This window comes from Ornithorhynchus anatinus, chromosome 11 (genome assembly GCF_004115215.2).
Source record: "Ornithorhynchus anatinus isolate Pmale09 chromosome 11, mOrnAna1.pri.v4, whole genome shotgun sequence".
Classification (NCBI taxonomy): Eukaryota; Metazoa; Chordata; class Mammalia; order Monotremata; family Ornithorhynchidae; genus Ornithorhynchus; species Ornithorhynchus anatinus.
In genome coordinates this window covers 24,820,003-24,847,355 of record NC_041738.1, presented here as the reverse complement: position 1 = coordinate 24,847,355, position 27,353 = coordinate 24,820,003, and the positions used below count along the sequence as shown (strand labels likewise).

General features: G+C 41.3%; 1 protein-coding gene across 1 annotated transcript in view; it reads right to left on the bottom strand.

Moving 5' to 3' along the window:
- Nucleotides 1–27,353, bottom strand: part of ITFG1 (integrin alpha FG-GAP repeat containing 1) — a 235,946-nt gene that overhangs the window by 109,358 nt on the left and 99,235 nt on the right. Inside the window, exons 9-10 of the mRNA XM_029075684.2 lie at nucleotides 27,065–27,159; nucleotides 23,364–23,536 (exon numbers count right to left, since the gene is read on the bottom strand). Coding sequence (XP_028931517.1) covers nucleotides 23,364–23,536; nucleotides 27,065–27,159 — 268 coding nt within the window. The remainder of the gene's footprint in view (nucleotides 1–23,363; nucleotides 23,537–27,064; nucleotides 27,160–27,353) is intronic.

The window sequence follows — 27,353 nt, the reverse complement described above, 5'->3', positions numbered from 1 at the left end:
TCTCAAAGTACTCAAACCCCTTTCAGATTCTGGTCAGATTCCATATCTACTACTTCTTTTGAAAGCCTTGTTTGGAGACGGGCCAATCATGTTTCTCACTCTAAGTATTTCTTCTTATTATTACTATTATTAATATAATAATGCTACTATAATGCTACTATTACTATAATTCTACTACAATTAACTGTGGCAATTGGTTAGTGCTTACTAGGTGTCAAGTACTCACTAAGTGCGTGGGTAGATTAATGAATATCTCTATCTCCCATCTCTCTCCACATACACACCTAACACCCCATGACTCTGCTTTGTTTTGGTAGATAACACCAGTTTGCTTAATATTAACCCATCAATCCCTTACGCAGCAACTGGGAATAATTTCTTAGCACACAGGCTGATTTCATTCGGTGCAAAAATTCAATATTAAAGATTAAATAGTTTAAATAAGTATTTTAAACACATATCACAGCACTCAAGATTTTTAAGCTAATATACTTACAACAGCACTGCTCCTGTGTCTCCTACCACAGTTTCAGACTTTCACCTATTTTTCCCATCAAAGCCCTTTTCAGAGCCACTTAGTGGATGACAAAGATGCCAGTATCAAATTGCTGCCTACATGGCTATTAGCAATGACACTGTCAAAGTCTTAAAGCATTCTGATAATTGGAATTCTTTTCTTTGAAGTAGATAATCGAAGGGACATTTCGTTGAACTGGCTATTCAGCCCATTTACCAATGCCAAATCTTACTGTAAAAGTCACCTTAAATTGTGGATGATCGGAGAAATTAAAACTTCTCTCATTAGCCCATTTGCATGAATTTTTTCATTTATTAATTCCATCGAATTTTTTGAGCACTTACTGAGTGCAAAGCACTGTCCTAAGAGCTTGCACGAGTACGATACAACAACAGACACATTCCCTGCTCACAACAGGCTCACAGCCTAGAGAATGAATCTGGACTACTGAATGGTCAGTTTTAGCAACTGAAGAAGTTTGATTTAAGGTTTCAGGACTATGGAAGCCAGGCCAGTCAGCCATTTCTATAATGCTTTAGTTCAGTTTTTTTCAGGTGCTTTCTGAATGCTAGCTGAGCCATGGACTTTTCGGGTTTTTAAGTGTACTTACAGAACCAGGCTTTAAAGTGCATATAAAAACCATTACTTTAAAAAAAAATCCTTTAGAAAAATCATTACACATCTGTACTCTAGCTAACTCCATGGATTGACAACTCTTCAGTTATCTTTAATTAAGCAGTCGGGCACAATTGCTCCTTCAAAGTCAGAGTATTGGATTTCTAACTGAGGGCTCTTGTTCTTCTTAAAAGGCCTTATCGTTCACCAAAAATCAAACGTTAATGAATTGACAGTTCAGCCTACATTTGTGTAACCTAAAATCACAAAAAGAGAAATAGCAATTGTTTGGGAAGTTCATATTCTTTGTATTTTTTTTTGAAGGTCTTTAAGTGGAGTGGGCCAAGAATTCACTTTTTTTTTCCATTACAGAAATAATATGTAATTATACAGCAAACAAAGAGAGAATTGAGAGAACCCTAAAATATAAAGAGAAATAACTGACTTTGGCTATGTACAGAGAACAAAATTTTTCCAGAGAAATTCCTAATACAATAAAAGGACAATGTCCTTTTAAATGAATGTAGGAGTTTTGAAATTTCACTGAAATGTCTGCAAAATAGCCCAGGAATTGGGCTTCATGTATAATATTTCCACTTCATTTACTGATGCATCACAAAATATTGAGCAAATGAAAATCAACTTGAGACCGGTTTTTAATATGTGCTGTTGAACTGATGTCATATTAAACCTCTGAAGATTGCAGGCTGCAGTTCAACTGGGGTATGTTCTCAAAAATATCACTGAATCATGAATGGCTATATAGTGAGTTAAGTTTTCATATAGGTTTAAATGGAATCCATTAGGAATCACTCCAAAATTGGCCTGGGCATGATGATCGAGCCATATAAGTTCATTCATTCATTCAGTTGGATTTACTGAGCACCTATTGTCTGCAGAATACTGTACTAAGTGCTTGGGAGAGTACAATATAATACTAACCAAAAATAAGTAAAAATGATACTGCAAATCCCTCTACTCCTGTTTTTATGAGCGTTCTTGCCCCTCCCATACTCTAATTCATCTTCCTCCTCTTCTCTCTCCTCAGCCCTTTCCACCCACACCGTCTCCATTATTTTTCTTTTAAACTTTGCTCATAGCAACAGCCACCAGCTGCCACTGTGGCTAGTTCTGTACCCAGCTATTATCACTGAAGTGCAGAAATATTTGTGTAATTTGGAGAAGCCAAAAAACAAATGGATGTTCTATTTTTGATATAGCTCTACTCCACTTCTTAAGGCATTATAAGGCATGATAACTGTGTTTACCAGTCTACATTGCTGTTTGGGTCTGGCCTACAAATAAGCCTTTAAACAGTAGGATTTTCAATGTTCTGGAATTTTTCTTCCTCATCCAATACAGTAGTATTTTCTTGAATATTAAAATTTCATTCATTCATTCATTCCTATTTATTGAGCGCTTACTGTGCGCAGAGCACTAAAGTGCTTGGAATGTACAATTCGGCAACAGATAGAGACACTCCCTGCCCAACAACGGGGCAACCAATTCTTGGTGACATCTTTCCAAATCCAAATAGTATTGATTAAATTGTTTAGTTATTGTACAAGCCATCTGTTGGAGGGTAACAAAAGTGTCTGGAAGAACAATGGCAATCTCGAAGTAATCCTTGTTTCCAAATTATTTACAGAATCCTAATCTCATCTCTCTCATGGTCAACTCCTTGCTCATGCCCTCCCTCTTAACTGGAACTCCCTTTCCTTTCATATCCAGTAGATCACCACTCTCCCCATCTTCAAGCCTGCTAAAATTATATCTTCTACCTGTAATTTATTTTAATGTCGGTCTCCCCCACTAGACTGTAAACTCTTGAGGATAGAGATCATTGTTTTCCTACTCTATTTTTGTACTCTATTTTATATTTAAGCTCTCTCCCAGGAGCTTAGCACAGGGCTCTCCAAACACAGTGTTTAATAGTGGATAAAGCATGGGTCTGGGAGTCAGAAAGTCCTGGGTCCTAATCCTCGTCTCCGCTGCTTGTTTGCTGTGTGACCTTGGGCTAGTCACTTTACTTCTCTGGGCTTCAGTTGCCTCATCTGTAAAATGGGGATTGAGACTGTGAATTTGACTGAGACTGTCCCACACGGGACAGGGACTGTGTCCAACTTGATTTGCCTGTATCCATCCCAGCATGTAGTACAGTGCCTGGCACATAGTAAGTGCTTAACAAATACCATCTTCTTCTTATCATCATCACTGACTGACTGAAGCCCTGCTAATAAAATACAGAAAATAGTAACAACATTTTTCACAGTTGATATTTTGAGACATATAGGTCATATCCTCCTCTACATCGTAAGCTTGTTGTGGGTAGGGAACTGGTCTACCAACTCTGTTATACTGTAGTCATTCATTCAATAGTATTTATTGAGCGTTTACTATGTGCAGAGCACTGTACTAAGCTCTTGGAATGTACAAATCGGCAACAGATAGAGACAGTCCCTGCCCATTGATGGGCTTACAGTCTAATCGGGGGAGACAGACAGACAAAAACAATAGCAACAAATAGAATCAAGGGTATGTACATCTCAATAAAACAATAGCAATAAATAGAATCAAGGGGATGTACATCTCATTAACAAAATAAATAGGGTAATAAAAATATACAAATGAGCAGAGGAGCACAATGCTGAGGGGAGGGAAAGGGAGAGGGGGAGGAGCAGAGGGAAAGGTGGGAAAAAGGGGGCTTAGCTGAGGGGAGGTGGAGGGGGGAGTAGAGAGGGAGCAGAGGGAAAAGGGGGAAGCTCATACTGTACCCTCCCAAGCGCTTAGTACAGTGTTCTGCACACAGTAAGCACTCAACAAATACGATTAAATGACTGATATGTTAAAATGTGCCAAAAATCATGCATGGCAATAATGTGATGAGATTCTTTGGCCCGGCACAGAAACCAGCCAACTGAACAATTAGAGCAGTTATGATTACAATGGACCAGTTAGGCAGCCTGAAATAAAGCACCCTATTGTTTGGGAACCCCCTTGCCATGCCACTTAGCTATTTGATTTTAATTTCAGTGCTCTTCCCGTTCGACTCAATGTTAAGAAGCTCATGGTTCTGGTTTCTCTGTAAAGTGTGTACCAATTCAGTTCGCCCTTTAACAATGCCACCTACCAAGAGGTATGCCCAGTATTTGTAAAGAATATCTGTCTGTCGGTCAACCCCGTGTAAACTCCAGGAAGGCAGTGATTGTGTACCTCGCTCCTGTTGTACTTCCACCAGCTCTTAATACAGGATCTCACACTCAGGTGCTCAATAGAAACCGCTGATGATGACATTAAATGACACCTCATTACACTAAAGGGTCAATATTACAACAGAATTCCTCAGGTCCCAAATGTTTAACCATTTATATACGCAAACACCAAACACCACAGTTCATTCATTCATTCATTCATTCATTCATTCATTCATTCATTCATTCATTCATTCCTATTTATTCAGCGCTTACTATGTGCAGAGCACTGTACTAAGCGCTTGGAATGTACAAATCGGTAACAGATAGAGAGATCCCTGCCCTTTGATGGGCTTACAGTCTAATCACTGTAACAGTTAGTGAATAACATCTCAGAAAAGGAAAATGAGCAACTGATATGGTGGATAAACTTATTCCTAATTCTTTTATACACCCAGGTTTGCATTTTTGCCAAATCCCACGTTAAGGAAAAGTTACACTGTTAACGTAAAGTGTTTTCAATACTACTGCAAGCACACAAACTGTTTCAACACCACGGCACTGTATCTAAACAAGCTTGTATTGTTGGAAAAATATTCCCTAATTCCCTGGCAACTTTCTAACCAAAATGAAAACATGAGCAACAGTAGGGCTGATTGCACTTAGGAAAATAACTATTTGGGCTTAGTGGACAGAGTTGAAGTGCTCCAATAAATTTGGTACAGTACCACATAGTCTGAAAACACATTAAAGATTTTCAATCATGCATTGCAAGTTACTTGCAAGACTATATGCTGCAAGATGTTCCACAAAACTCAAAGCTTGATAGTGTGTTCAATATTTTACACTACATATTGCAAGACTAATGCCTTATGATTAGATTCCAAGTGCTTATATACCTTTCATTCTTTTTAACTCACAACATCTCTTACTCGGATGGATTCTTTGGACGTTTTCCTTACTCTTTAGCTAAAGGTGATAAAATATCTGAAAAATTATTAGATGAGAGTATGACAGGAATGAAAGAAATACCGTGATTCTCAATTATGTGCTATGGGCCAGAATACAATTTCATACCAATCTGATGTCCACTTCTAAAAAATGATAGAAAGATCTGGTAGTGTTCATTTAAATTGGTCCATCAAAATGTGGAAATATTTTATTAACAGCTTGTACTATGCAAATAAACCCAGACTTCTCAAACTCTCGATTTGGATGAGTAATTCTCATTTTTCATGGGTGTCAGATGCTGAGAAGGCAGTCAACCATACAAAATCATCTTTATTAAAGTCTTGGGGAAATAATGAATTTTGTCCATACCTTAGTAGGCGAGTCATAAACATATCCCCCAAACAATTCAATTAGCGAAAGTTCTTTTACAAAACTGCCAAAATTCAGTTTGATAGAGGTGCTGTTTTTACTGGTTTCCAGTAAAAACCCTGTTCTCATCATCAAATCACATCTAGATGTCTTGGGTATTAAAGTAACAGGGAACACAAAATTACTTTAAAAGCTATCTCGCTTCTTATTTATATTGCTTGTATCCAATAAAATCGTCAACTATAAGGCCTGGCACTAGATTTATTCATTCAATCATATTTACTGAGCACTTACCGTGTGCAGGGCAATGTACTAAGCGCTTGAAAAGTACAATTCAGCAATAAATAGAGATAATCCCTGCCCACCACGGGCTCACAGTCTAGAAGAATGAGTGGCAAACTGCTATTAAATGCTGCTAAGTTAATCAGTCATTTTTCTGTGGGTAGAGCACTGTATTACATGCTTGGGAGAGTAGACAATACACAGTTGGCCATAAGGAAAGTGGTTAAATAAGGAAAGTGGTGAAAAATAACTGCCCAGCAAGCTCTCAAAATCTCATATCCAGAACCAGTTATTTTTCTTTTCTAACTAATCCTTTTGCCAGGTGGAAACGCATATTACGAGATGGAAAGTGAATTCACATCTGGCATGGGATACAGCAAGATCCTGAATGAGTCTGAATTCCCAGACTAAGCCCCCCTTATCCTCAGTTCCCCTTCCCACCTCAATTTCTCCCCAACTTGCTCCCTTTACTCTACTCCCCTGCCCCTCAGCATTTGTGTGTATATGTACATATCTATAATTCTATTTCTTTATATTGTCTGTTTTACTTGTTCTGATGTGTATAGATAGCTCTAATTCTATTTACTTATATTGATGCTATTGATGCCTGTTTGCTTGTTTTGATGTCTGTCTCCCCACTTCTAGACTGTAAAACTGTTGTGGGCAGGGACTGTCTCTGTTGGTGAAATGTACTTTCCAAGTGCTTAGTACAGTGCTCACCGTAAGCGCTCGATAAATATGACAATGAATGAAAGAATTGTTTGTGGTTTTAATTCCAGGTTTTTTTTCATTTTGCCAATCCATACTGCTGTCCACCTACACTTACAGATATTGTTGTTAATGGCGTTTCTAACTTTGGATACTGGGAGGTGAATTTAAAAGGCAGATTAAAGAGCACTTACTGCACTTTTCCAAAGTGATTTTACAACACGATTTATGCTGCTGCACTGTCAGAGGCTTTCCCAATTGTAGAACAGGTTAACGTCAACACTACCTTGGCTCCGTTATCTTATTTTGACATTGTTATATTTTTATGTTTGTCTCCGCCATTAGAGTAGAAGTTCCTGGTGGGAAGGGAACATGTTATTTTGTAGCTCTACAATACCACTGATGATTAATTGTACTTCCAGGATCTTGTGCAGTGCACAGCAAGTGGATGCTCAAAGAATAATAATAATAATAATGTTAAGTGCTTACTATGTGCAGAGCACTGTTCTAAGCTCTGGGGGAGATATAGGGTAATCAGGTTGCCCCATGTGAGGCTCACAGTCTTAACCCCCATTTTACAGATGAGGGAACTGAGGCACAGAGAAGTTAAGTGACTTGCCCACAGTCACACAGCTAAGTGGCAGAGCAGGAATTTGAAACCATGACCTCTGACTCCCAAGCCTGGACTCTTTCCACTAAGCCACGAATGAATGCAACTGTTTCAAAGATACATGAATCTACTACCAATGAGAACCAGCATGGTCTGGTGGTTAAAGCATGGACCTCATCTCTGCTCTGCCCCTTATACGCTGTGTGACCTTGGGCAAGTCACTTCACTTCTCTGGGCCTCTGCAAAATGGGGATTGAGACTGTGAGCCGTAGATGGGACAGGGCCTGTGTCCGACCCCATCTGCTTACAGCCAACCCAGCGCTTAGTACAGTGCCTGGCACATAGTAAGCACTTAACAAATACCACAATTATTATTATTATGAAATTTTTCTCTTCTCATTTGGAATTTGGCAACCCCCTCACTTCCAGAATGGGAAACCTCTGAAGCTCCTGTTTGCTAGTGGCATAAACTGAACAGAAACGAGTCACAGATTTTATTTTTGGCATCAGTTCAAATTGGTTTTTCTCACCTGCTGACAAATTCAAGCCTGTCATCTGAAGTTTCCCATTCTCTATAACCATTTTCCACTCTTCTGGCAGCAAGTATGCTTTAGATTAGATATGTATGTTCTAAAACACAGCTGCTCCACTTTACTATACCAACGGGCAAATAAGCATTTTTTGAATTAATTTTCAAAACTAATTTAAAACAGCATGGCCTAGTGGTTAATTCCAGCTCTGTCACTGTCTGCTGTGTGACCTTGGGTAAGTCGCTTCACTTTTCTATGCCCCAATTACCTCATCTGTAAAATGGGGATTAACACTGTGAGTGCCAGGTGGGACAGAGGCTGTGTCCAACCTATCTAGTTTTTACCCCAGAGCTTAGTACAGTGCCTGACACATAGTAAGCGCTTAACTATCATAAAAAAGAAAACAAAACTCAATTTGTAGTAGATTGTTCTTCACTAATATAATTGCGGTCTGTTAAACACCTATGTGCCTAACATTGTACTAAGTGCTGGGGTAGTCATTCATTCATTCATTCATATTTATCAATCGCTTACCGTGTGCAGAGCACAGTACTAAGGGCTTGGGAGAATACAATACAACAGTAAATAGACACATTCCTTGCCCACAACACAAAAGATAATCAGGTCCCACTTGGGGCTCTGTCTAAATAGAAGGGAGAACAGGTATTGAATCTCCATGCTACAAATGAGGAAAATGAGGTTCGGAGAAGCAGCACGGCACAGTGGGTAGAGCACGGGCCAGGGAGTCAGAAGGTCATGGGTTCTACTCCTGGCTCCACCACTTGTCTGCTGTGGGTCCCTGCACAAGTCACTTTACTTCTCTGGGTCTCGGTTACCTCATCTGTAAAATGGGGATCGAGACTGTGAGCCCCAGGAGGGACAGGAACTGTGTCCAGCCCAATTTGCTTGCATCCATCCCAGTGCTTAGCATGGTGTCTAGTGCATAGTAAGCACTTAACAAATACCATAATTATAATTATTTGCCCAAGTCACACAGTAGGTAACTCTGGACTAGAACCCAGGTCCTTTGACCCCGAGGCCCACGTTCTTTCTGCTACGCCATGTTGCTTCTCAAAGGAGGCCTTCATTGATTCATATTTTTATTCTAGTTGCCTAAAAGGCCATGGTCAATTACCTCCTATGAGGCAGGACAAGTTCTTCATAAGCATAGTCACTATGCTTCACTATGAGTAGAAAATAAAAGGTCTGTCTGAATTCTTCATGTTTTTGAATCCATGTCTGAGTGTGGATTCAACATTAAACACTGAAGATATTAAAGGTGGTTATAACAAATGCTTTCCCTCAATGATTAAGAAATAATTAAATTTGAATCCTTGCCAGAAGGAAAAGCTAAACTGTACTGTTATTCTTGTTTCTACCAAGTCTCCCCAAGAGAGCAGGAAATTCTTACAAAATCTTTCCGCTTGACTTTACTAATCTAATCCTCAGCCATTTTCCATTTTCCTTATGCAGTGCTGGATAGACTTATTTTTAAATGTCTAGCTTCCCTCCACCTATAATTTAGTTTAGTGATTGTCGCCCCTGCTAGAATGAAAGTTCCTTGAGAACAGGGATAATTTCTAGTCACTCTACTGCATTTGCTCAAGTGCTTAGTATAATGGTCTGTAAAAGGAAAGCACTTAATAAATATTTATTATTGACTGATTCTAGGAGTTACTTAATATACTTGAGAATAGCATGGCTTAGTGTAAAGAGTATGGGACTCCCAGATCTGTCACCTGTCTGCTGTGCGGCCTTGGGCAAGTGACTTGACTTCTCTGTGCCTCGGTTGTCTCATCTGTAAAATGGGGATGAAGACTGTGAGCCCTATCTGGGACAGGAACTGTGTCTAACCCGAGTATCTTGTACCTAGCCCCCTGTTTAGTTCAGTGCCTGGCCCATAGCGTGAGAAGCAGCGTGGCTTAGTGGACAGAGCACGGGCCTGGGAGTCGGAAGGACCTGGGTTCTAATCCTTGCTCTGCCACACGTATGCTATGTGACCTTGGGCAAGTCACTTAACTTCTCTGTTCCTCAGTTACCTCATCTGTAAAATGGGGATTAGGACTTTGAGCCCCATGTGCGACAGGAACGGTGTGCAACTTGGTCAACTTTTATCTATTCCAGTGCCCGGTGGTCACTGGTGGAATGGTTTGAAAGCGGCAGTGGGTCGCGAGAAGGAAGTCGTCACTCCTCCCCCTTTCCCAGTGAGTCTTGAGGAGTGGGAGAAGATGAGGCCCCATCTAGAGAGAGTGACGGGAGACCTTGCCATCTGGGGAGAACCAGGTTTCCGTGATGGCGAGGAGGAGCGGTGACTGTCAGGAACTGGTCAAGGATAAAGGGGAGCTTCCCACCGATGGAGCTCGGCACATAGTAAGCACTTAACAAGTACCATGATTATTCCTATCAATAATAACAAACGCCACTGTTATCCAAATTTTTTCTTCTGTTGAAGAACAATTTATCAGCTTGAGAAGTAAATCTGAATTTCCCATATGTTGAAACATTGGAGTTGCATCTTTAGACTGGACTTCACACAGATGATTTTTATAAAACCAAACAGAAAACACCACAACCACCATAGCACTCTTCAAGAATTCTTGCATCCTTTATAGAGTGTAATACCTCTGGAATGGAGGGGGCATCTCATAGGTGCAAGGTCCCTGGAAGAAGGATTGTATTCCCCAGGCGAGCCGCAAAGTAGTTTCCGTTTGAATGCTTCCAGAGTGTGTGAGGCTACAAAGCTTCTTTAAATAGACTTTAAAAAATGATTTTGATCGCTCCTCTTTGTCCTCCTCTCCCCGCGTGGCAGCCCGTCGGCTCACTCCCACCCAACCCCTTCCTACCCCTCGGGTCGACCCCTCCCTCAGCATTCCCCTACGAGCCTCAGTCAAGTGCAGCCTGTGGAACCCCTGCTCCATCGGTGGGAAGCTCCCCTTTATCCTTGACCAGTTCCTGACAGTCACCGCTCCTCCTCGCCATCACGGAAACCTGGTTCTCCCCAGATGGCAAGGTCTCCCGTCACTCTCTCTAGATGGGGCCTCATCTTCTCCCACTCCTCAAGACTCACTGGGAAAGGGGGAGGAGTGACGACTTCCTTCTCGCGACCCACTGCCGCTTTCAAACCATTCCACCTCCCCTCGGCCCTCCCTTTCCTTTCCTTTGAACCCCATATCACCCACTTCTATCACCCACTCCGGTTACTGATCACGGACATCTACCACCCTTCGGATCCCACCTCCAACCTTCTGAACCATTTTGATCCCTCTCTCGCTTTCCTTCTCCCTTTCTCCATCCCTACAATGATCCTTGGGGACCTTGATATCCACATGGATGTCCCCAACGACACATGAGGTGTCCATCTCCTCTCACTCCTCAACTCCACTGACCTTCTGTTCCACTCCACCTCAGTCACTCAGCAACTTGGACACATGGTCTATCTCATCATCTCCAGACTAGGCCTGTGGCATCCACTTTGACTCGTCTCTCTCGTTCGCCCCACACGTCCGATCCGTTACCAAGACCTGCCGGTCTCACCTTTACAATATCGCCAAGATCCGCCCTTTCCTCTCCACCCAAACGGCTACCTTACTGCTACGGGCTCTCGTTATATCCTGGCTAGACTACTGTGTCAGCCTTCTCTCTGATCTCCGTTCCTCCTCTCTTGCCCCGCTCCAGTCTATTCTTCACTCCGCTGCCCGGCTCATCTTTCTGCAGAAACGCTCTGGGCCTGTCACTCCCCTTCTTAAACACCTCCTGTGGTTGCCTATCAACCTCCGCTCAAAACAGAAACTCCTCACTCTAGGCTTCAAGGCTCTCCATCACCTTGCCCCTTCCTACCTCTCCTCCCTTTTCTCTTTCTACTGCCCACCCGGCACCCTCCGCTCCTCTCCCGCCCACCTCCTCACCGTCCCCCGTTCTCACCTACCCCACCGTCCACCCCTGGGCCACGTCCTCCCGCGGGCCTGGAACGCCCTCCCTCCTCACCTCTGCCAAACTAATTCTCTTCCCCTCTTCAAAACCCTACTTAAAGCTCACCTCCTTCAAGAGGCCTTCCCAGACTGAGCTCCCCCCTTTTTCCCTCTGCTCCCTCTACCATCACCCCTTCACCTCTCCGCAGCTAAACCCTCTTCTCTCCCCTTTCCCTCTCCTCCTCCCCCTCTCCCGTCCCACCCCCTCAGCACTGTACTCGTCCGCTCGACTGTATATATCTTCATCACCCTATTTATTTTGTTTATTTTGTTTAATGAGATGTACATCACCCAGATTCTATTTGCCATTGTTTTTATGAGATGTTCCTCCCCTTGACTCTATTGATTGTCATTGTTCTTGTCTGCCTGTCTCCCCCGATTAGACTGTAAGCCCGTCAAAGGGCAGGGACTGTCTCTATCTGTTGCCAACTTGTACATTCCAAGTGCTCAGTACAGAGCTCTGCACATAGTAAGCGCTCAATAAATACTACTGAATGAATGAATAAGGCTGATTCCCTCACTCAATTGTATCTATTGAGCACCTACTGTGTGCAGAGCTCTGTTCTAAGCGCTTGGAAAATACAATTTGGCAACAGATAGAGACAATCCCTACCCAACAACGGGCTCACAGTTTAGAAGGGGAAGACAGACAACAAAACTAAGCAAGTAGACAGTCATCAATAGCATCAGAATAGCATTAGTGGAGCAGAGGAGGTAATAATAATAACTGTAATACTTAAGCGCTTACTGTGCGCCAGACACCATAGTAAGCGCTGGGGTGGATACAAGCAAATCAAGTTGGACATTGTGTCCCTGTCCCATATGGGGCTCACAGTCTCAATCCCGATTTTACAGATGAGGTAACTGAAGTCCAGAAAAGTGAAGTGTCTCGCCCAAGGTCACACAGCAGACAGGAGCCGGGATTAGAACCCATGACCTTCTGACTCCCAGGTTCACGCTCTATCCACTACACGGTACATGCCACATTGCAATGTGTCGATGAGTGAGCTGGAGACAGCTGGTGTACACAAAAGAGTGAGAAAGAGAGAGGAGCCAAGCTTGCAGCCTTTGGAGACAGGAAGGATGGTGGTGTTGATAATGGGGATGGGAAATTCGGAGAGAGGAGTTAGCTTAGGAAGGATGGTGAATTCCGTTTTGGACATAAAGAGCGCGAGGAATCAGTGAGACATCTGAGTAGAGGTATTCTGAGTAAATGCGAGACTACAAAGGAGAGAGGTTGGGGCTGGAGAGGTAGATTTGGGAGTCATCCGCGTAGAGGAGGAAGTTGACGCCAAGGGAAGGGATGAATTCATTAAGGATGTGAGTGTAGATGGAGAAAAAAAGAGGGAGGGAGCACTCAAAACTGAGCCAAAGGGGCACTCTCAGTTACACAAGGAAAGGCAGAGGAGGAGCTGGTGAGAGAGACTGAGAAGCAGTAGCCTCAGGAAACAAAAGCCAGGTTAAGCCTAGTGATGCATATTGTAAACAGTTAATGAAAAAGCGGGTTCAGAATATCCCGCAGGCTTCAAAATAAAATGCTTAGTAGACAATAATACCCTGTATTAAGTCAAACATAAAATTCTATATGATCGTCGCATTTAATAATTATTTTTCAAGAGAAATGACTATTGGCAAAGCAGTTTCTATTCTTGGTAGCAAATCGTAGAAGAAAAAAATACCGCCTCACATATATTATTCTCAAAGCATCAATGAATTACACATTCACTCAGTTTCTCCAGTTGATGCCAGTGTCTTTTAATGCAAGACATACACACCAAGTAAGCAAAAAAATCATAGGGTTCACTCATTCAAAGAGCAACCCAGAAAGGGGATACTGACATCAGGGTCGGTATTATCACTGAGTTCTTGGAAATGGGGTATGAAAGAGAAAGGCAATGAAGATCAACTTTGCTTTGCTAGGCAAAAATATCCCTAGGCAGAACGTACTTAGAGTTTGTTTGCATTGACTAAATTTCCATGCATCATTTTCTCACACTTGGGATATGTGGGAAATAATTGCATTTGATCTGAAAAAATGAATACTAGCCCAAGATTAATTATGTCGCAATGCAAAGTACTACTCTGCTGTGGTGGGTGAGATAATGTGATGTTCTTCTATAAAACCGATGATGTGGCTCTTTGGTCCATTCCATAATTAGAATGAAAAGGATTAGCTGGGGGATCTGGGGAAGGAAATGTCCACATCTGAGTAGGCAATTCTACTACTAATTCTGAATTTTACTATCTTTCAGCGGTGCAAGGTCAACGGGATAGCCACGGTTATGGAAGCTACTGTTTCATCCACTGATTTGGATCAAACCCGACAATAGCCGAATACAGCACATTTTCCCACACAATTACTTTAAAATTAAATTCCTGAAATTGCCCCTTGATATTGACAAGGAAAATACCTTTTGACCATGCCTAGCCTTCTAGATGAAGTTTCCATGAACTCTCAGAATGAAGAGAGAAAAAAATCCAGTGAACATTATCCAGGGAAATTCAGAGTGATTTACAAAAGATAAGAGGCTTTTTACTTGCCATTACAACAGGAAAATATAAAACTACTTGACACCGTTTTCCTTTGTGCTTTCTTGTCCCATGGTCTTCTTGAAATTTCCATTCAAAAAGTGTGGCTCCTTGCTCGGCTGCAGTGTGCCACACTGGCCTAACGGCAGTGATTTATTTTTTTTTGTATTGTTAATCACTTACTCGCTGCCAGGCACTGTACTAAACGTTGGGATAGATATAACGTAATCAGATTGGACACAGTCTATCACATGGGGCTCACAGTCTTAATCCCCATTTTACCGATGAGGTACCTGAGGCACAGAGTGAAGTGATTTGCCCAAGGCCACACGATAGATCGTGGCAGAGTGGGGAGTCCTTCTGACTCCCAGGCCCGTGTTCTATCCACTAGGAAATTCTGCTGCTCCTCAAAACTGAATCCCAGTTTTCAGTTGAGCTGTAGCACTCTCTGAGATTTTGTTAACCTTGAATCCTCAAAACATGCTCCTCCACCCTCTTTGCTGTCAGTTTCTCAATGCTAGTTGACTGTAAGCTCGTTGTGGGCATGGAACGTGTCTGTTTATTGTTATATTGTACTCTCCCGAGTGCTTAGTACAGTGCTCTGCACACAGTAAGTGCTCAATAAATACGACTGACTGACTCAAGTCTTAGGACTGTGTTCTCTGGGATCCTATCCTGCCATTACGATGTTGAAAAGAGCTCATGAGTTCCATTGGCTGAACTGCTCGAGGTGTGGTATCTGTGGGAGTCCAGTTTCCCAGAACCATTCATTCATTCATTCAATAGTATTAATTGAGCGCTTACTATGTGCAGAGCACTGCACTAAGCGCTTGGAATGGACAAATCGGCAACAGATAGAGACAATCCCTGACCAATAACGGGCTCACAGTCTAAACGGGGGAGACAGACAGCAAAGCAAAACAGAACATCAAAGAATATCCAACTGCTTAGGTGATGCGGATGTTCTGAAGTGGAAATGGTAGATGGAAATTGGGTGAGGAGAAGAACCATGGAAGATTGGACACTACTACAGCTCTGCAGAATTCTACTTCCATCTGGAACCTGATAACGGGAGAGGCCTATGTTATGACAGACTCCCAGAGCACAGTCTCCTCTACACTGTAAGTTCATCATGGGCAGGGAATGTATTTACAAACTCTGTTATAAGGTTATAATTTACAACACTATATAGGGAAGCAGCATGGCCCAGTGGCCAGAGCAGGGGCTTGGGAGTCGGAAGACATGGGTTCTAATCCCGGCTCTGCCACAAGTCTGCTGTGTGACCTTGGGCAAGTCACTTAACTTCTCTAGGCCTCAGCTACCTCATCTATAAAATGGGCATTAAGACTGAGCCCCATGTGGGACAATCTGATTACTTCACATCTATCCCAGGGTTTAGAACAGTGCTTGGCACATATTAAGTGTTAAACAAATACCATAATTATTATTATCACTAATTATTATTAATGTGCTCTCCCAAGTACTTAATACAGTGGTCTGTATGTAAGAGCTCAAGAAATCCGACTGATTGATTAACTGGCCTTTTTGATGTGATTTTCTACGTGCCTATCCTGTGTGACCTTGGGCACATCGCTTCACTTCTCTGTGCCTCAGTTCCCTCATCTGCAAAATGGGGACAAACTGAGGACGGTCTATCTATTCCAGGGCTTAGAAAAGTGCTCGGCACATAGTAGGCGCTTAACAAATACATTATTATTATTATTAATAATATATTTGCATCATTAGTTACTGTGCTCTTGGAAACACAATTCTATGGTAGAATTTACCTTACATGATTGCCAAGATAGACTTTTGGTCATATGCATGGCCTTACTGGTTCAAGTGATGCAGGTTACTTTAGATTTATCTTCAAGCAGTAATTTCTGGCTTTATATGATTTCGCACGGCAATAGTAACCTAATCTAAACTCATTTCTGGATGTTAGGTCTAGAGTTAAAAATAAATTAACCACCATCCCTATCATGCAAATTATAATCTAATTTGTGCCCTTGAATTTTTTAACAGTGGCATAATTTCCACAACTGCAGTTAAAATGGTGTGTTAGTTTTCCATTACAGAGCTATGAAGCCATCTCTGTTTTGGTTCAGGATGAAGATGAGATATAAAATTCTGGCTGGGAATAGTTTAGGGAAAAAAAACCCTTTCAATATGAATCTAAAGTATATTTCTCCAACAATGATTAATTTATAGCTGAAAAATATACCAAAACATAGAAACATCCTACTTTCAGATTAAGTACTTTATTACTCTCTCTGTTTTAAAAGTAGAGGAACTGCAAACCAATTTATCAGCCTTAAATAATTCATTGGTTTTAAGTGGCAACATTTCCTAGAATTGCCTGGTTACCTCTCCATAGTCTATTCAATTTAAATAATTATTCTGATAAAGCCCAGGCTGAAGCCTCAAATCCATCAATCAATCAGTGGTATTTATTGAGTGCTTACTGTGGGAGAGTACAATGCAATAAAGTTGTTAGACACATTCCCTGCTAGCTTACAGTCTAGATGGAAAAAGAATCATTTCTACCCTGGTCTTTTCTAGTTGTCACATACAATTTTAAGGACTGGGACTTAAAAAACTGTTTTTCATGAGGAATAATATTTCATCATTGGCTTAAGTTATGTGCTCCTGCGACAGGGAAGTTTGTGGTTTTCACTCATTCTTTCATTCAATCGTATTTATTGAGAGCTTACTTCATGATAGTCTGATTGTTCAGACAACTAACATGATGTAAAATGCTTAGGTAGTGATAGCGGGCAGTGGAATTTGACAACAGTGAAAAGTGTTGAAGCTGTTGTATAAAGGCATGTTTAGCTGCTGATCCTTTTGGCAGTATATTTCAATTCATTCAATAGTATTTATTGAGCGCTTACTATGTGCAGAGCACTGTACTAAGCGCTTGGAATGAACAAGTCGGCAACAGATAGAGACAGTCCCTGCCATTTGACGGGCTTACAGTCTAATCGGGGGAGACGGACAGACGAGAACAATGGCAATAAATAGAGTCGAGGAGAAGAACATCTCATAAAAACAATGGCAACTAAATAGAATCAAGGCAATGTACAATTCATTAACAAAATAAATAGGGTAATGGAAATATATACAGTTGAGCGGACGAGTACAGTGCTGTGGGGATGGGAAGGGAGAGGGGGAGGAGCAGAGGGAAAGGGGGAAAAGAGGGTTTAGCTGCGGAGAGGTAAAGGAGGGTTGGTAGAGGGAGTAGAGGGGGAAGAGGAGCTCAGTCTGGGAACGCCTCTTGGAGGAGATGAGTTTTAAGTAGGGTTTTGAAGAGGGGAAGAGAATCAGTTTGGCGGAGGTGAGGAGGGAGGGCGTTCCGGGACCGCGGAAGGACGTGGCCCGGGGGTCGACGGCGGGATAGGCGAGACCGAGGGACGGTGACGAGGTGGGCGGCAGAGGAGCGGAGCGTGTGGGGTGGGCGGTGGAAAGAGAGAAGGGAGGAGAGGTAGGAAGGGGCAAGGTGACGGAGAGCCTTGAAGCCTAGAGTGAGGAGTTTCTGTTTGGAGCGGAGGTTGATAGGCAACCACTGGAGTTGTTTAAGAAGGGGAGTGACACGTCCAGATCGTTTCTGCAGGAAGATGAGCTGGGCAGCGGAGTGAAGAATAGACTGGAGCGGGGCGAGAGAGGAGGAAGGGAGGTCAGAGAGAAGGCTGACACAGTAGTCTAGCCGGGATATAACGAGAGCCCGTAGCAGTAAGGTAGCCGTTTGGGTGGAGAGGAAAGGGCGGATCTTGGCGATATTGTAAAGGTGAAACCGGCAGGTCTCGGTAACGGATAGGATGTGTGGGGTGAACGAGAGAGACGAGTCAAGGATGACACCGAGATTGCAGGCCTGAGAGATGGGAAGGATGGTCGTGCCATCCACAGGAATGCGAATAGTAACAACCCCCTATTAAGAATGAAATTTTTCTTCCCTAATTCATCCTTTATTATCTAACAGCATACAGCAAGGCAGGTATTCATTAATAATAATAATAGTAATAAAGATAATAATGTGGCCTAGGGGAAAGAATATGGGCTGGAGAGTCAGAGGTTCTGGGTTCTAATCCAGGTCTGCCAATAGTCTGCTGTGTGATAGATTTAATTTCTCTGTGCCTCAATTTACCTCATCTGTAAAATGGGGATTAAGACTGTGAGTCTAATGTGGGACATGGACTGTGTCCAACCTCATTATCTTGCATCAATCCCAGAGCTTAGTACAGTGCCTAGCACATAAGAAGCAACCAACAAATGCCTTCAAAACATAGTATTTGTGCAGTATTTGCTGTGTGCTAAGCACTGTAATAAGCACTGGGGTAGATAATAGATAATCAGCTAGGACCCAATCCCTGTCCCACATGGGGTTCTTCACAGTCTCCGTAGAAGAACAGGTATGTAACCGCCCTTTTACACTGAGGCACAGAGAAGTTAACTGACTTGCCCAAGGTGACATAGCCGAGCCAGGATTATAACTCAGGTCCTCTGAAACGCAAGCCTGTGCTCTCTCTCCTATTTTCTATTTCTTTGTATTCATACACATAGTTTATATATTATTCAGAACATGTCTACTTAGGTTAGCTAAACCCTCTAGAATATTTGTTTCACAGGATTATCAACCTGAGCACGTAATTCTGATCTTTCACCATAAACTGCATTGTTTCTCAGTGTGGGGAGGAGCAGCTGAAAGGGTCCTACTGTAGCATTTGGCAAGGCCAGAGAATTAGTGGCCTGGTAGACTTGCAAGTATGTTACCAAAAGCAGCATGGCCTAATGGATAGAGCATGGGCCCAGGAGTAGGAAGGACCTGGGTTCTAATTCCAGTTCCACCATGTTTCTGCCGTGTGACCTTAAGTAAGTCACTTAACTTTCCTCTGACTCAGTTTCCTCATCTGTAAAATGGGGATGAAGAGTGGGAGCCCCATGTGGGACAGGGACTGTATCCAACCCGATCAGCTTGTCTCTACCCAAGCGCTTAGAATAGTGTTTGACACAAAGTACTCGCTTAAAAAATGCCGTCGCTATGATTATTATTGCCGTTAAATGAAACACCTTTACATTTTCTTTCTATGTAGTGTGGATTGTTCCCTTCCACTCATAACCGGCTCCCCTTAAATCATTTAGGCTCTGCTCCCCTTAAATCATTTAGGCTCTTCACCTATGGAGTGAAAAGACAGAGTTCCCCAGATGTTCACATCCGGAAGACTACTGGTCCACTGTGGATTAGTATTACAAAAGTCTTGCAGTTGGATAAAATTATTGAACTGTTTTTTACCTTTGAATTATAGAAGGGTGTTTGAGCAGAAAATAGTATAATGTATTTGGTAAGGGGACTCAAATAAATGGAATTTCTGGGGTTTATTCTTACTTTTATTTTTATGCAACCTCATTACCTATTAAATTATGGGACTATGTTCTCCAGGCTGTACCTCTTCATTTGAGTGAAGAGCTCTCATTGATCTGCTGACTCTATTTTGTAATGGGAGATGATAAAATATAGCACTCCAACCACCACGTATCTCAGAAGAAAAAACCAAAACCGTGATTCACTAAAGGGAGAAGCCCTAGATATCATAAACGGCAAGCCTTTGTCAATGTTCCCGAAAATCTATTAGAGGCACTGTTCTTAATCCTTTATGCAGGGGCTGAAGTGCTCATTGATGTGAGTTAGCTGTTGACTCCATCATTTCTGTCACAGTACATAAAAGCTGAAGCAAGTATTACAACCGCTTACACGGAAGAAGCCCAAGTTTGAAACTCTACTGTCGGAGTAGCTTTAACGGCATAATTTATCAGTATATTTTCCCTTTCCATCTTTTTTCAGTACGAATAGTGTTTGCTACAAGACTGAACAGAGACTTCTATGCATCTGAGAAATAATTTTATTCTTATTTCTAGAAAAGCGTTAATGTTGAGTGAAGCACTATATTCCTTTCCACGAATAGCTTGCTTTGTCAAGCAGAAGAGAATTTTTAATTTTAGGAACTCGATGGACCATATTTAAAAAGTAAATAAAAACCACAACACTAAAACACCTACGGAGCAATGATAATGACTGTTTTTTGCAGACCATTTTTTTACCAGGATCAAAAGGCATACAGAAGGGTGTGCTGTCGTGCAGATGCTTTCTGTTTTAATAGGAACACTTCTCAGTGAATGAAGTACGATATGCCTAGACCAGCTCGAAATTATCAGTCTTAAAATTGCAATTTCAAAAAAGGACTCTTGTGAAAGTTTCACAGAAATGTTGAAAACACAACCTCCTGACCCCATTTTCCTGCACGCTATAGCATTTCGGAAACAATGTCCCTTCTTGCAACAACTGACTGCCTTTGGTTTCAAAGTCTTGGGCTGAGTGAAGTCAGTGCTTCAGAAAGGTTTGGCGCTAAGATCAAAGTTGGAGAAAGCTGTGTTTCCCCGTCAGAGAATTTCTAGCAGAAATGCCCCTTGATTCAAAAGTTGGTAAATTGAACATTTTTGAAGGGGCAAGCCACTCAGATTGCCAATGTGGTGGTGTGGAAGGAAGGGAGAGATGAGATCTAATAGGGAGAGGGGTGGAGAGGTCAAGGAAAAATGGTATTTCATACAGGAATAATTGGATTGTTCACAGGAGTTTCCTAGTGACAAAGTTCAATCACTCAGTCTTTCGATAAAAATGGGAATATATAGGAAATAATTTATCTCCCTGAATCTCCAATTTCTGCTGCGTAGAGCAGCAGCATGGTTCAGTGGATTGAGCACGGGCCTGGGAGTCAGAAGGTCATGGGTTCTAATTCCGGCTCGGCCACTTGTCTGCTGTGTGACCTTGGGCAAGTCACTTCACTGCTCTGTGCCTCAGTTCCCTCATTTGTAAAATGGGTATTGAGACTGTGAGTCCCTCCTGGGAAAGGGATTGTGTCCAACCTGATCTGACTATATAAGAATAATAATTATGGTATTTGTTAAGCACTTACTATGTGCCAGACACTGTACTAAGCACTGGGGTGGATACAAACAAATCGGGTTGGACACAATCCCTGTCCCATGTGGGGTACACAGTCTCAATCCCCATTTTACAGATGAGATATCTGATGCTCAGAGAAGTTAGGCCACTTGCCCAAGTCACACAGCAGACAAGTAGTGGAGTAGGGACTAGAACCCATGACCTTCTGACTCCCAGGCCCATGCTCTATCCACTATGCCATCTCTCCCCAGGGCTTAGTACAGTGCCTAGCACACAGTAAGTGCTTAATAAATTCTCCAATTACTATTCTTATTATTTAATTAAATATGGAACAACAAAACTAATGATAACCCAACAATTGTTTGAAATTCTTTACTTCAAAGAACGAGTGTTTATACCAAAGGTCAATGTGTTAAAACTTTGTAAATAAGAACTTTATCCTTCTTCACAGCAAGAATTTAAGACCCCACTATAAGAGTGGTAGAAAGCCCCTCTCTGGTTTTCCTCTCTTCCCTCACGCTACCTTGTGCTGGTTCTCTTTCTACCTTTCCTACCAATTCTCAGGAACGGTGACAGGACAAATATGCTTGGTCCCAAATTCTTGACATGTACAGGAATTTCTGATACTCAACCCACACCATCACTGCATAAATATATTGCAAAGCAAGAGAGAAAAAAATGTAATTGGATTTTGGAGCACATCATCTGTCTAAAAATATTTTTAGACCTTTCCAAAAGTATTATTTGTCTGGAAAACAGACTTTTCCACTCTGGACTTGATACTAATTTCTATTCTGCACAACAACCTCCCTTTAAAATACAGAAGTGTCAAATACAGGCAAGAAGAAAAAAAAACTAAATTGCAACACTTCAAGATCTTGCTAGGATATTGTGCTTGACACCCAAAACAGACTTCCTCTAGACTGTGAGCTCATTGTGGGCAGGGAATGTCACCGTTTATTGTCATATTGTACTTTCCCAAATGCTTAATAGAGTGTTCTGCACACAGTAAGCGCTGAATAAATACTATTATATCCTTTTAAAAAATTGCTATAAAAGTTTAAAGGACAGAAATAATTAAAAGCATGACTAAAATTGTTTTGCTGTGAAAGGAATCTATTAATCAGTCAATGGTATTTGAGAGCTTCCTGTGGGTAGAACACTGTACTAAGCGCTTGGGATGGTACAATAATAATAATGTTGGTATTTGTTAAGCACTTACTATGTGCAGAGCACTGTTCTAAGCACTGGGGTTGATACAGGGTAATCAGGTTGTCCCACGTGAGGCTCACAGTTAATCCCCATTTTACAGATGAGGGAACTGAGGCACAGAGAAGTTAAGTGACTGACCCACAGTCACACAGCTGACAAGTGGCAGAGGTGGGATTTGAACTCATGACGTCTGACTTCCAAGCCCGGGCTCTTTCCACTGAGCCATGATACAGTGGAATTGGTAGATGTGTTCCTTGCCCACTGGGAGCTTACAGTAAGGAGGAGAAACATTCAAATAAATTATGGAAGCAGCAGGGCGTAGTGGATAGAGCACGGGCCTGGGAGTCAGAAGGTCATAGGTTCTAATCCTGGCTCTGCCACTTGCTTGCTGTGTGACCTTGGGTAAGTCACTTCACTTCTCTGGGACTCAGTTACCTCATCTGGAAAACGGGGATTAAGACTGTGAGCCCCAAGTGGGATAACTTTGTATCTACCCCAGAGCTTAGAACAGTGCTTGGCACATAGTAAGCACTTAACAAATACCATTATTATTATTATTATGGGGCTGAGGGTCGGGTGAATACCACCTGTCTGCCAAATTTATTGTATTTTACTCTCCCAAATGCTTAGCACACATAGTAAGTTGCTCAATAAATACTAGTGATGATGCTGATGCTGCTGATGCTTTAAGGGTTTAAAACAAACAGTTTTAACCTTTCTTCAGGCACGAGGTTTTTTTTAAAAAAAAATTAAAAAGAAAAGATATATGATCCATCGAGTAATCCTCCACCCAGACCTATTTTTTAATAATGCAGAGAAAATTTCACGTACCTAAGTATCTCATATGTGCTAGTCAACGTCATGAAAAGAACACAACTGCTGACACTGTCCTACCCCAATTCAGTGTAAAATAAATTCTGTACCTTCCAGTTGTATTCTTTAGTACGGCCAGAGCATCTGGATAGCCATCCATGTTGTAGTCTCCTATGTGAAGGGTGATTGGAATTTGAAGCTTAGTTGGAGTTGACTCACTTTCAATCGGCACAAAGCCCCAGTGGGAGCCCTTATTGTTGAAATCTTGCAACACTGGAATCCACTAAAGGAAAAAGAAATTATCGCTATGTCAAGGTACCTTTCAAAATCACTTTTTTTTTAACCTTTCAATTTCAGAAGGACCAGTGTCTCACACACCATTAAATAAAATACGTATCTCAAATGAAGAACCTTTTTAATACTTGTATTTTTTGGGGGGAGTAGAGTACAGACTAGGGAATTTGGACATATTTACCACATTTCTTATTCTATAGATATTAGAATTTTGTTACAAAGACTCCGTTCCTGAAGAGATTCCTCATTTGACTGTGCTGTAATGGGCTAGAGCAATCAATCTTTGATGGGAGCTATGTGCTTTCAAAGCATCCAAAGAGATCTCCTGTTGGAAGCTGAGAAGAGAACTGTAGAGAAGGAAAGGGGAAGCTAAGCTTCTCAACCAGCCCAGGACTGGATCGATCAATCAACTGGTATTTATTGAGTGCTTACTATGTGCGGAACACTGTTCTAAATACTTGATTCACTACATTTTACTGTGGAATAGGGATGAGGTGGGTGACATCAAGCTCTCCAAGTTCTAAACAAACCAAGGGCCTGAGCCTGAGAGCAGCACTTCTTGTGATTTCTGTCCCTGTCCCGGAACCAGCCCTAACAAATGGTAAGACGCCTTCCCAAATGGGAAAAGTAGGCCAAAAAAGTAATCGACCAATCAATCAATGGTATTTCTTGAGCACTTACTATGTGCAGAGCACAGAACTAAGCACTGAGTCAATACGACAGCATTATCATTCATTTTCCTTGCCCATAATGAGCTTACAGTCTAGAGTGGGAGACAACAGTCTAGTTCTGGGTTCAACGGTTAAAATGTTTTCACTCTATTCTTTTACAAATAAATTCTTCTGAATACAATATTATTTCCTGAGTTTGGAAATTCTCAGAAATGTTCACACAGAGCTTTGCCATTTTTCAAAAGATTCATATGGAGTCTTCTTTGAGCCTTCTGAATGCCTTTTGCTTCGTGGAGATAGTAATACTAGCCAAGGGAAATTGACGGGATTTCCTCCGCCACAAATTATACAATTTTGATACAAAAACTTCTGTCTCCGAAGAAAATCCCAACAGACCTGCAGAAAATATATTCCAATTGTCAGAAGCAGGTAGGCCTGAAAACTGTGGCCTAATGATCCTTTTCACACTCAATCTCTCCTCTCTCCCTATACCTTTTCTTTAGGCCATAAGAAAGCCTGCTCAAATTCAAGAGCAAACATGACTGTAATTTAAAAAATTTTATATATCTCTATGCCCATTTACTTTAATAGGCTTACCAAGAAACATTTCCTAAATCCTCATTATGAGCTATCATTTATTTCTTTTCCTTTACAACATAGAAGACGGTCTGTTATAATTTATCTTTTGTGAATCTCATGAGAGCCTCTGCTTCTCTCCTGGACGCATTTGGAAGGCCACGTCACCGAAGGCTCTTTCTGGGGACTAAAATGGAAAGGGGACAGGAGGTTGTGTCTTAAATATGTGGATGTGGAATAAAAACAGTATAAATTGCTGGGTGGAAAAAAATGAACAAGTTTTTGAAACTTAAGAAAAGTTTTTGATTATTCCAGTGCTCTACTTTTTTCTGTTACCACTTCAGTAAAATATTAACTATTACACTTCTCTCTACCTTTTCTCTACTGCCTCTATTTTTATAGAAAGACTATGGCTGCCATTATGCATCCCGAACAACTCAGGGTCTTCGCTAATATACGATGACCAAACTTACTAAGTACTGCAATGGACAGGTAACCTATCTATGCTCAAGGGAGTCAACTGGGCCACCCAAACAGAAAAAAGCAATTTCCTCATTTTCTATTTAGCCATAAAAGAGAAATGAAAGGGTGATTTGGAAGGAAAAAATTAGAACTGCCCTATAATTTTCTTAGTCTTCATTCGTTATATTCAAAGAGGGTGCTTTGTAAACATCTAGTGGTGTCTACAAGTGGCAGCTAAGAGAGTTCGTTTGCACAGAATCAGGTGAAACCTGACTGAAATTGTAGGAGGCTCTTGTGGCTACAGAGAGGGGCATTTCTTGTTTGCCCAAAGTCATGTTACTTTAAATGGGCCTGTTTTAAATTGGGGGCAGCCTATGTCCTGAGTTGGAAATGTTTACTCCATAATTTAAAGAAAAAACAATATTCAATGAAAATAATGCACATAAAATATCAACAGAAATTTAAAGAGATCATTTCTGAAAAAACATTTTCTTCACGTAATTTTCATTCCAGCTGTACAATATATCTCTTATTTTTAATAAAATATATTGTATCGATGACAGTTGTAATACTGCTTTGTGTAGGAGGGCTGTAGCTGGCACAGGGATAGTTTAAGGAAGGAAGCAAAATTTTTTACACTTACTATAAAGAAGCAATATCACAGGTATTTTGGAAGGAAATATGGTTACAATTTAACAATTTCTTCAAAGACATCACAGTAGTTTAGGTTTTCATTGTGTTTTAAAGGAATTGGTAGATACTTTGTTAAAGATGATAAATATAGTTGAATACTGAGTAAATCTGCCTTTAGATTATTCTGAAATATTAACTAAAATCTTTTTGAATGAAGCATTCCAGAAAGGCTGATAAAAAAATCAAAAGCCAAATAACAAAAACCAAATGTTGATTTAACAAGATACCTAACATTTCTCCAAGGGCCTGTGACAGTTATCTATTCATAGGTACATAGCTATGTAGCTTGAAAACTGTCATCCACATTATGCTATTTCAAGGCAGGTTATGATTATCAGATCTGACTCTGGCTGGGAAATCAGTGATATGTTTGACCCAATGTTGCTTTCAGCAACCTAAAATAATTTTTAAAAAAACAAACATAATAAAGATTTGCAAATAACTGCATGAAAAAAATTCAAATCCTTGCTAGGTCATTCCAGAAAAATCAAAGATTTGTTTTTGATTAGAGTTCTAGCTTTTTTTTTTTTCATTTTCATTCTTTGCCCTGGAACACAAGAGTCTTCAGCAAGGACATGGGAAATAAGGCATTAAATGTTCATTTAAAGATTTCAGTCTCAAAAGGGTATGGAGTATGTCAGCCTTTTTCTACCATCACCCATTTTTTAATTCCCTCCATAGCTAAAAATGCAGGTATCAGGAATTGTTCTGGATTTCTGCTGGTTTTAGTTTTCCTTTTCATCTGTTTTGGAACCTTGATTCGTTTTTAATCTTTGTCCACCTTAAGTGCATGATTGGCAGCCTGGCCTAGTGGAAAGAGCATGGGTCTACAAGTCAGAGGTAGTGGGTTCTAATCCCGAGTTCTTCCACTTGTTTACCACGTGACTCTGGACAAGTTGCTTAGCTTCTCTGTGCCTCAGTTTCCTCATTCCACTCCTTTCTACTTCCACTGTGAGTCCCACGTGGGTTGGAGACTGTATCCAACCTGATTACCTTGTATCTACCCCAGTCCTTAGTACAGTGCTTGGCACACAGTAAGCCATTAACAAGCACCATAATCATTATTATGATGATGATGACGATGGGATCTTCTCGGCAGGATGCAGTTCACCTACCTGGTTCAGTTCTGGTTTGGCTAAGTAGATGGCACTGCTGTGGCAATTTACATCTGCGCAGGCTGGAAGTAAGTGATCAGTCTGTCCATCTCCATCTGCCAAAAGAAGCCTCATGAGTCCAATAATATTCACCAAACGAGGTGGCAAAACATGGGAAGCAGCACTGTGTAGTGGATAGAGCACAGGCCTGGAAATCAGAAGGTCATGTGTTCTAATCCCGGTTCCGTCACATGTCTGCTGTGTGACCCTGGGCACGGAGATGAAGGAGCTCAAGAGGTGATCTATTATT